This window comes from Bidens hawaiensis, unplaced genomic scaffold, assembly GCF_021521415.1.
Source record: "Bidens hawaiensis isolate Kalapana, Puna unplaced genomic scaffold, B.hawaiensis_p1.1 tig00033507_1, whole genome shotgun sequence".
NCBI lineage: Eukaryota > Viridiplantae > Streptophyta > Magnoliopsida > Asterales > Asteraceae > Bidens > Bidens hawaiensis.
Window position 1 is genome coordinate 169,720 of NW_027495744.1, and position 11,499 is coordinate 181,218.

Genomic DNA, 11,499 nt, shown 5'->3' on the forward strand with positions numbered 1-11,499 from the left:
ATGAAGATGAAAGGAATAGAGGAAGAGTATGGGTCGGGCTAGTTTACTCGGGTTAGCGGGAAATAATTAAATAGAGTAGGAGCTAGTATGGGTCGGGCTAGTGTTGGTTAATGGATATGAGTTATGGACTTGGGTCATGAAGGAAAGAAGGATGAGACCATGGGCTTAAGCCCATGATCCATAATTATAAAAGCCTTAATTACCCAATTATCATTCATTTCTCAACTCCATACACCACCCAAAACACACACTTAGCTCTCTCTCATCCTACTCTCTCTCTAAGCCGAAACCAAGAAGAAGAAGAAGGAGAACCGATTTTCGACCTGAGGTAATGTTAGTGTGATATTGTATAGGACTAAAACCGTTAAATCTAGTTGCGAAACGACGAGCCGACACCGTTAAACCGTTGAAGTCACGAGATCCGGGTGGAATCGGGTATAAACCGAACTTAAGATGAGCTTAGGGTTCACCCTAGCTCAGATCTGGATGGAAGGGGATGAAAAACGGTGAACACGGTGGTGAAGCGAGTGAGATCTCGCTTTTCCGGCGAGATCCCGCTATTCCGGAAATGGCGGCGCCGGAGATCCTGGTACGAAGTATGGTAATGTCAGGGAATGTTCTAACGTAACCCTAGTTCGTTAGCGGAAGTGTAACGAACTAACTCTGATTCGTTAACTAAGACATAACGAATTAGCAAGTAATTCGTTATGCCTATTCGCTAAGCCAAGATGACGAATTGGAAACATTTTGTTAAGATGGGATAACGAACTAGAGGTAGTTCGTTAAGGGAATGAATGACGAACTAAGTCTAATTCGTTAAGCAATTCGCTAAGGGTTCAGTTCGCTATGAAGTTCAATTCGTTAACCAAACCATGTGAATGAGGTCCAATTCGTTATGATGACCAGTTCGCTACAAGGTCCACTTCGAAATGAGGACTGGTTCGTTATATAGTCCAATTCGTTAAGGACTGGATAACAAACTAGAAGTTTGGCAGAATTACAGAATAGTCCCTGGACTTGTGATAGAATGAGATAATTGCATATTAGCCCTTAGACTTTGATAATTATGAAAGACACCTTTAAAGGGGTTAACGAGTAACGATTAACTAACCGGGTAATGAATTAATGAAGTAAAACCGGCTTAAACGTGTAAGACTAATTAAGTAGCAATGAGAATAGCTAGAGTGGTATTTGATATTCAATTATTAAACAGTTAGACGCGCGCAGCTCGAGAGGGAATAACCAGTAGTAGAAGAAGTAACCAAGTTCAGGTAAGTTTCTAGCCTCATTTCCTTGTTATGTTTTCGGGGCTGTGTGCATACTCGATGTGAAGTGTGAATACACTTACCTTAAGTGGTAAGTGTATGCTATATATGTTATACGAGGTAGCTATTATATAATGTTTGTCGGTACGTGAACGATATTCGGATATTGCACGTATCGCCAAGGATAGTGATTGCCAAGTGGTTATTAGTGTGTATGAATGCTATGATGTGACTTGCTTATTATGTTAATGATATGAAGCGTGTTGTAGACAAGTAGAGGTAGAGTGTGTTAGAAGTGGCAAGAGTCTAGTAAGAGTGTTAGTGGCATGACGATAGTACGTGGTAGGGTAAGCCTATACGTGACTACGTCATTAAAGTGACAAAGTGGCAAAGTGGCATAACGTTATACGTTATTAAAGTGGCAAAGTGGCAAAGTGGTAGGTGTAAATAAGAGGCTAAGTGGAAAGGTGAGCAGGTTAGATAGTGGACTACGTGTCTTCGGATACGTATAAGATGCATGTAGTGGTTGTATGATAAGTTTCTTGATTAACTAGAACTCACTCAGCGTAGCTGACTTTCAGTATGCACGCAGGTGAGCTGACTATAGAGTTAGCATGAGGACGGCACATGGCTTGGATTGAATGGCTGGCATGCGAAGATAGAAGTAAAGATGTTTAAACATAATGTTTTGGGTTTTGGTATCAAAGAAAAGATTTAATGTTTTGTAACAAATGATTGATGTTTTATATTCCGCTAAAAGATTTAATAAACTCTGATTGGTAGAACTGTGTTTACGAGTAAATCCGACGCTAAAATAGGGCTACCGGGTTCGGGGCCTTACAAAGAGGAAGAAGAAGAAGAAGAAGAAAAAAGGAAGTAAGAGGTTGGAGGAGAGAGAAAAAAATGTTAACGAAAAAACAATATTTTACCTAAAAATTTGGACGGAGCAGAATTGTTTAAAATTTGGGCGGGAAAGGCGGGATTACTTAAAATTGGGACGGAGCCGCTGAGATTTAAATCATTTTGAATATGGTCGGCTCAATTACCTAGGTTACACATCTTAAATATATATAAACGAAACTATGTATGGTTGCTCCGTACATTCTTTCAAACCAACATATTATTTTATCTGTAAATAAAGGCTTCTCATGCATTTGACCCAAATCACGGTATGGGTCTCACCAAACCCAGATGACCCTTAAATGAGTTATAAAATCTCATTAATTAAAAATTAATCTCACCAAATATTTGATATGAAAATTCTATAAAATAAGGATATACAGACAATTAATAACAAATTTTTTTAAATATGTATTATTTATAATTAATACACAATTTTATAGTAAAAAACATAAGCGGGTCATGAGTCTCATCAAACCCAGATAATTTTTAAACAGGTTATAAAATCTTATTTATTTGTGAAACCTTTTTATCATCAAACCCTAAATGTACTATTAACTTTCTTGCAATAAATAAAATTAAAAACTAAAAAAATATATAAATATTAAAACTATACTATACATGGAATAAAAACTAGCATTATAATAATATATTTTCACACTTTAAAAGCCATGATGCGTTGTTGGGCCTTCAAAGAACCTTATTATATATGCCTCCCTTTAAAAATCGAAATAGCTTTTAAACTTTAGCATGTTATTTTCAACAAGAGCATCTGCTATATAATGATGAATAATTACCAAACAATTTTTCTTTCAAATTCTTTTTTGAAGGAATAAATCTATAAGAAAATAAGTAATAATTTTGTTTGAACATCATATTTAATCTTTTTTGAACCATTTGTGGCATCGACCTCTTGTAGCTTATATGTTTCACCATATATTTGTATTAGGATTTCTATCGTCTGTTACGTTCGACAATCCCCTTACCGTTATTTGTGCTATCTTGATGGGTAAGAGTTACCTATTGTGCTTTAGTTTTGAATATGACATTCAACAAATACTTACATTAGATTTATAAACAACGGTTATGGGTGAATATCCGTTGGTAATTTATTGGAAAAAACAGTATACAAGGACATCGTCCATCAGTGATGGAGTTGTCCATGATCCGTTGGTGAAAGATCCGCCACTAACCGGTTGGTGATATTGCCACAACTATCCGACTTTGGATAATGTCGGTAATTCGTGCGTGACAGTTCATTGGTGATCCGTTGGTAAACCATTCATCGTTGACCGTTCGATGTTATTGTCACAACTATATGATCTTGGACAGTGTTAGTAATCCATAGGTGATACCTCTGTTGATGATCCCTTGACGACCTCTTTACTCACATCCTTCCCACGAACCTACGCCAACATTTACTACTTTCATTGAGTGCCATGACTTTATATCCACGACGTGAGCATTCGTATCAGATCACCACATGAGCATTGATATATGGAGAGTTGCCTTAGCTTTAAATTTCACCTCATTTAATGTTAGCCGTATACGTGTACAAGTATGTACGATCGATTACAACTTGTTAGAGTCGTCCTTGAGAATTATTAAAGTTTTTGAAAGGTGAGAAAAAATTTGAGCCTTAAGTAAAAAGGTTTTCTTAATTTGTTTTAAATAATTAAAGTTTTAAATGAGCTTATTGGGTTATGATTTGAGTTGTGCTAATCTATTTATTTATTTTTATAAAAATAAGCTTAAATGAATTGGATAATTGAGTTTAAATGTTAAAATACATATATATTATTATTAAATATATACAATCTTTTTAAAATACTTAGGGCCTACTAGAGTGATTGCGCCGAGAGCCGTCACCCTTCCCGCCTCCCCCTTAAAGCGGGCACTGCAACTTGTATGGCTCTTCGTTTTTATTCTGCTACCACCACCACCACCATTACCGCCATCACTACTCTCCCAACACCACCATCGTCGCCACCGACCACCTCCACCACAGACCACCGCCACCATCCCTGCAATGGCCACCCACCACCACCGTCGCAACCCACCCACGACCGCCATGCACCCGCCACCACCTCGCCATCACCATTACCACCGCCTTCCACACTGCGTGTCATCGCCAACCACCATCACCCGCTGCCACCAAAATCCACCACTACCCCACTCACCACGAATTTTATTTTATTTTGTCTTTTCCTATCTTTGAAACAATACAATACAAAGTCATGATTTCTTTCATTCTCACATGAAAACCAAATAAGACAATGAAATAGTAATGTTCCATTCTATTTTCATATATATTTCATCACCAATATATGCTTTATAATATTTATAGAGGTTATAGAGTGCTAAACTTAACAAATGTGAGCCTTATTTCTTAAAGGTAAAAGCGTGACAACTTTGTTTCCATATGTAACCTGAACATGATTTAGAATTTGAATAGGATAATAATATCATCCTTCACTGCCTCATCTTAAAGAGGGAGATGAATTTGAAAACGTTTGTAACAATCATCAATTATTAAAAAGGCTAATTGAGCCTTTCTTGCCTAATTTTGTTAATCATGAATAAAGGAGGTGAATTCACATATATACCCTTCATGACCATATTTGGAAATTTTACGACCATATTGGTCGATAAATCAAGGACTGATTTTGCAAACGTTTTGGACATGTCGATGGTGACTTGATAACCAACTTGATAGTTCATTCATCCATAGTCATGTGATTAAATTCATTCATATTTTTTAAAAAAAATGTTTGGGTTACCTAAAGTGACTAATAAGACAATAATGAAAACTTAGACAAGGGTAATTAACTTTTCTTTAAAATCACCCAAAAACTGTCCCATTTCACAGCCTCCTATAGGTAATTAGAGAGAGAAAGGCTCCCCACAGAAAAGAAAAAAAAAAGTTGTTTTTGTACACAATGTTGATGATGGCCATGATTGATGCTTCCCTCCAATCTTTTAGTTTTACTCAACCAACACCAACAACGAACATAGAATCCTTCATATTCTCTCTCTCTCTCTCTCTCTCTCTCTCTCTCTCTCATCAACCAACTAAGTTAAAAGACACCCCACATACACACAACTTGTAATTAATACTTACCATTCACGAATAATTTCTTGAATTTGAAAACACCCACATGAAGAAACACCAAAAAATCCTTCCTTCCTTTTCTTCATATTATTTCAAGATTTCTTCAACTATAAACACCAAACAAGATTAAGGTTAACCAAATCTATCCTTTTCCTCATTGAGTTCAAGATTTCTTGAATCATGAACACCCACATGACAAAACACTATTAATTCCAACAACTTTATTAATCGGTCATGGAGATCAAGAAGTGCGGGTGTTGGTCGGTTTTAAGGAACAGTGTCAGCAGTGGTTCTTGTAAATCCTCAGTTGACTCAAGAACAAACTCACTCACTTCTTTCCCAAGATCCAATCTTGTTTATGATGCAGGTTATTTCTTGTTTTTTTTGTTAATATATATTATATAAATAAGGTTACCACCTTTATAGTATTTTATTGTTAATAACTTAATACGAACATATATATGATCAGGTACTGATTTATATCTATATAAATAATTGGATCGGTTTATTGTTCTTGTTTAGTTACAGAGACCCGGTACTTGAATGAGAGCAACCGGGAGATGTGTGCTCCTAACGAACCACATAACTCGTCTGATCCGAACCCGAATCATCTTCTTCAGTTCAGTTTCCATGAGCTGAAATCGGCTACGGGGAATTTCAGACCGGATAGCATATTGGGTGAAGGCGGATTCGGGTTCGTGTTCAAAGGGTGGATTGATGAAAATGGCACGGGACCGGCTAAGCCCGGGTCCGGTATCACGGTAGCAGTCAAGAGCTTGAAGCCTGATGGTCTTCAAGGCCATAGAGAATGGGTGGTTAGTATATGTTGGAATATTTGTTAGAAAAGAATACTGGATTTCTAACTTTAACTTTCACCCATAATTGGTCAGTGGGCAGCTCGACGCTAAGCTAACTTAAGAAACTAATGTTCCCAACTTTCAACAAATTTTCCTTAAAAAAAATAAGTTGAGAGTTGGGACTGTCTAGCACAGACCAATGTGTTAAAATTAGAATTATTGAAATCTAATATCCTTATGCGTCTTGGAGTTGAGTTGTTAATCTAAGATATATAGCGACTTCAACTGTTACAACGCAAAATAATCCATCGCGGACAGGGAAGTCGCAATTTTTTTTCTTTTAAGTGTTTTAAAAATAATCCATTTCTTGAATAAAAATATGTATACTGTTTTGTATAATTAATAGCAAAACTCATTATCTCATTTTAGTGACATTGAACGCATAATGCATTGAAAGTGAATGAAACATGGCTGCAAAACGGTTTTACCTATTTTTGGACCTTGTTATTATAATATGTCTGAGAATGAGACTGTTGATTTTCTTGTATTGGTGGGGTTTCTGGTAAAACTTATTAATGCTAGGAGTGAGCAAATGGTACTGGGTATCGGTACCGAGCTTTTAAGAAAATTGAGATCGGGAAATTCGGGATCGAGATCGGCAACGGTACTACTGGTGTTTATCGAATTTTTGTATGCGATACCGGTATTGAACCGAACATTTTCGGTACTGGTACCGATACGAAGTTTTTAAGGAATTAGGGATCGGGAATACGCTTGCTTGGTACAGTTTATAAATGCATTGATGGGCTGTACCTTAAGACATTAAAGTTGGACAACAATGTTAATAATAGCATAATGTACCATGAAAATACCAGGATTCCAAAATTGTTGCATTAATGAATTGTACACTGTACATTACAAAACATTAATTTTCGAAGATTTATAGTCTTGGAAATATTGCCACAATATTTTTGTGGTTTGTGGTAACACTCATTAACGCATAAGAATCATTCACAGGTACACCTTAGTTACTTTGGACCTTTTTTCTTGGTGGTATATGCAGGCAGAGGTTGATTTTCTTGGGCAACTTCATCATCCTAATCTTGTTAAGCTCATTGGATATTGCATTGAAGACGATCAACGGCTACTCGTTTATGAGTTCATGACTCGTGGAAGCCTCGAAAATCATCTATTTAGAAGTAAATTTTCATGATTTTCTAACGGAAAATGGTATGTTTGATCATAATGAACATTGCTCATACATTGCTTAATGTTTTGAAGGAACCATACCACTACCATGGTCTAACCGGATAAAAATAGCAACCGGTGCAGCCAAAGGGCTAGAGTTTCTTCACGGAGGAAACGAGCCCATTATTTATCGAGATTTCAAGACGTCGAATATCTTGCTTGATACGGTAAGCGGATTTAATAAATTGTACTCCATATTTCTTAAGTGAAGTTTGAGTTTATGTGACACAAAACTCATTTTCATTTGTTTTTTTATTTGTAGGAGTATAATGCAAAGCTTTCGGATTTCGGTCTAGCAAAAGCAGGACCACAAGGGGATAAGACTCATGTCTCTACTAGGGTTGTTGGAACATACGGCTATGCCGCTCCAGAATACGTGATGACAGGTACACCATCAATTATGCATGACGTACAAGTGTTAACACGATCGCCTGATATACATGACACAACGCCATACAAATCACGTCACTCTTAGAAAACACATACGTTTCAAGGATAAGTATTCTGGTATTTGACAGGGCATTTGACAACTAAGAGCGATGTTTATAGCTTTGGAGTTGTACTTCTAGAGATCTTGACAGGTCGGAGATCGATGGACAAAAAACGCCCTAGTGGAGAACAAAACCTTGTTATGTGGGCCCGCCCATATTTAGCCGATAAGAGAAAAGTGTACCAACTAGTCGATTCTAGGCTGGAACTAAACTACTCTGTGAAAGGTGTCCAAAAAGTCGCTCAGATAGCATACAATTGTTTGAGCCGAGACTCAAAAGCCCGACCCTCGATGGATGAAGTTGTTAAAGCCTTGAGCCCACTGCATGACTTAAACGACTTCGCCATTCTATCTTATCATGCTCGTATGTCACAACAAGGTAGGCGCAGAAAGAAACAATCCGAAGGGAGTCAAAATGTTACTCTGAATCAACCCAAACGGTTTAACGAGTCTTCAAGGAGCTCGGTTAGATAGATAGCAGAGTAAATAGATAATGTATGTTTTATTATTTTCAGAAGATCTTTGTTCGAATTTAAATATGTTTGTGGTGTATTTGGGGATGCTAAATATTTAACAAATATGTCTAATAGGTGATGAACACTCATTTATAACATTGTAAATTTGTAATGATATTGACATAGACTCAGTATGAGGCCGGCCCACTCAGTGGTCTATCGCAGGCCCACTGACCTTAAATGTTTTGTTTAGAAAACTCATGCACAAATGAACCTATGATTATAAGGAATATTTTACCAAATGGGTGTAGTTCAAATTGGTGTAGTTAGAATAAATATTTATAAATTTAGCCTAGTTTGAAAACTATTTATTAAAATAGATATATTTTTGAAACTTGTTTGTCTCTCTCCTATTATATTGGATAAACCAAATTCACTATATTTAAACTAAAATAATGTTAGAATAATAATTTTATTCACAAAAATATTAAATATTAATATGAAACTAATGACCTTGCCTTATGTAATTTTGAACTAAAATGATTTTCTTTTTGTTGTTCGAGCATTTATTAACTCAACTCAATGTTATTTTTCTATTAATATTTTAACTATTAGGATATGTTTAATATTAGAAATATGATTGTTTTACGTTACTCGAGCATGTATGAAAGCTAAAGGTATCAATTCGGTTATTTGTGGTGCTTAAAAAGCGAAAACGCAAAAAACATTTGAAAAATTATTAAAAGACATTTGGTTAAATAATTAAATGTTAATTATATGATATGAAAGTAGTAAATTTTTCGATTTCAATATACCCCTACAACAAACGAAAGAGAAATCCAAAAAAAATATAGTCATAGTGTAAGCAAAAAATGTATTGAAACATATACGTTTCATTATTATTTTTTTAATATGTAACGTCAAAACTTACACTACAAAACTCGCGCACTACCACATACATCAAATGATAGACAAAACTCAAAAGATAATTATTCAAAAATGAGAGTTAATTAAAAAAAGAAAAATAATTTTTTTAAACAAGTGTGGCCATGTCCATTATATTAAAAATAAGAATAAGAAAACTTGAAAAATAAAAAACATAAAAAAAAAGAAAAAAACTTAACAAACCCTAATATTCACCAACTTCTAATTGTTATAATAATATTAGGATAACAAAGATGCTTTTCTATATTAAAAAACAATGCTAATACTTTAGATTGTTTTTTTAATACCATTGTTCGAGTCCTGATCTCACCCGGTTTTATCGGCTCCTTGTTGTCGTGCTGTTTGGCGGGCGTGAGGGTTGGGTTTTATCCGGGGAATCTCTCAATAGGTGGACCGCTAGAGGCTCCGTCCGTCCGGACTTGTGGTCGGCCCGGGCTACCTTTAGCCAATGGGGGCCGCGTACGGAGTACCCGGCGTTACTTAGTTGGTCGTTTCAAAGAAAATGACAGTTAAACTAATTACAATAAATAATAAAAATAGCAGTATTTTATATTATTTAATTTTATTTAAGCATTATTTTAGTTTAAATATAGTGAATTTTGTTTATCCAATTATAATAGGAGAGAGCCAAACAAGCTTCAAGAACATACCCATTTTGGTAAATAGTTTTTAAAATACACCAAACTGGTAAATATTTATTCTAACTACACCCATTTGGTAAAAAAAACTCCGATAAATTACTATACACGACCTTTTGAACCATGTTGATCGATGTAGAAAGGTCAATCAAAAACATTTGTAAAATACCTTTACTAGCTAAGGCAAGTAAGGTGTCGAATCCACAGGGAATCAGTGAAAAATGCTAATCAAGTTCAATACTTAATAATTAATTAACTAAGCGGACAGACGAGGTCAAGCGATTTAAAAGAGTAGTTTGTAAACAATTATGTGAAAATAACCAAACTCCAAGGTTCGGGTTTTGCAACAAGTTAAGGAATTGATAAACTTCTTTGGACGGTTTCTTGTAAAATATGTAAATCAAAAGACTTAACGATTGACTGTGTTGATTGTCAGAACTGAATCCGAACAATTGACAAAGTTATATGAAAATCTATTTGATAATCGGTTTTACTTGTTGAAACACAAAATCAATAATATGGTTAACGATAAAGGGGTCAATGAAGAAAGAACTTAATCTTAATTGTTGATGACCACAAATCAATTAACTGACAAAAGATTAAGTAATCAATTAATTAAAACCGTTTAAGCACAAAAGCAAACACAAAGAATTGATTAATCGAATGATTAATCAATTATAAATCCAAAGTTAAAGTTTAGAATAAACAAAACCTAACAAGTAACTCAACCCTACACCTAGAGATAGTTATGAAGCCTTTAGCCTTGCATCTTGATCTTCATACTCATGATGATTGTGTTGAAGAATGATTTCATGGATCAATTGAGTGGTTAGAGTGTGTTATGATGGTGGAAAATCGCCTTCTAGAAGTCCCACAATTGATAATTATTGACTAGCCTCGATCTTAGGGTTTTTGGGTCTTAAATATAGAAGAAAATCACCAAAATCCCTTTTTTTCGTCAGACCAGACCGTAAGCTACGGTCTACGGTCTGGCCACCGTAGCTTACGGTCTGCACCCATTGCCTTACGGTCCTGCTAAGCCAAAACTGTTTTCTTCATAGAATCTTCATTTCAACTCCGTTTTCCTCCCCGTTTGCGGCCACGTCTTCATATTTCAATTCTCTATCATCTCATATATTATTACTTTCATTTTCACTCCATCATGAATGCTAAAAGTTAGCTTCTTTAAGCTCCGTTAAGCCCCGTTAAGCTCTGCACACCCGTAAATATAAAACCTATCAAAGTATTTGTGTTCGATACATATAAACAAGTAAAACACACAATATAAAACACTTAAAGCATGCAATTTTACCCACACATCACATCCCCACACTTATCATTTGCTTGCCCTCAAGCAAACTCTCATGCAACGAATACACCTCGATCGACGTTTCATCATTTATCAGTATTAATACTAGTGAGGTATAAGGTCATACCCAATTCCCAAGAACTGACACTGTCAAGGTTGATAACCCACTAAATAATTTAATGATACATTTTAAAACTATGAAACCGCCCAATCGAGTGTACTTTATTTCCGGTTAAGGCACACATGTTCATACCCCTCATAATATAACATCTCTCCTCTCAGTTTAATATCTGGACCAGCAAAAAATGTGCTAGTATCTCTCTGCTCTCAATACCAAGTA

At 35.6% G+C, this 11,499-nt stretch overlaps 1 protein-coding gene across 1 annotated transcript; it reads left to right on the top strand.

Annotated features, from left to right (window-relative positions):
* The first annotated feature begins 5,227 nt into the window (after positions 1-5,227).
* Positions 5,228-8,356, top strand: LOC143584947 (serine/threonine-protein kinase PBL35-like). The gene is made up of 6 exons (XM_077066858.1): positions 5,228-5,644; positions 5,800-6,092; positions 7,138-7,273; positions 7,356-7,489; positions 7,585-7,708; positions 7,841-8,356. The coding sequence occupies exons 1-6, from the start codon at positions 5,512-5,514 to the stop codon at positions 8,284-8,286; spliced, it is 1,266 nt and encodes a 421-aa protein (XP_076922973.1). The 5' UTR covers positions 5,228-5,511; the 3' UTR covers positions 8,287-8,356.
* The last annotated feature ends 3,143 nt before the right edge of the window (positions 8,357-11,499 follow it).

Coding starts and splice junctions, on each gene's coding strand:
- LOC143584947 (XM_077066858.1), top strand. CDS start 5,512: ATGGAGATCAAGAAGTGCGGGTGTTGGTCGGTTTTAAGGAACAGTGTC. Junction 7,274..7,355: donor CGAAAATCATCTATTTAGAA/GTAAATTTTCAT, acceptor AATGTTTTGAAG/GAACCATACCACTACCATGG. Junction 7,490..7,584: donor CGAATATCTTGCTTGATACG/GTAAGCGGATTT, acceptor TTTTATTTGTAG/GAGTATAATGCAAAGCTTTC.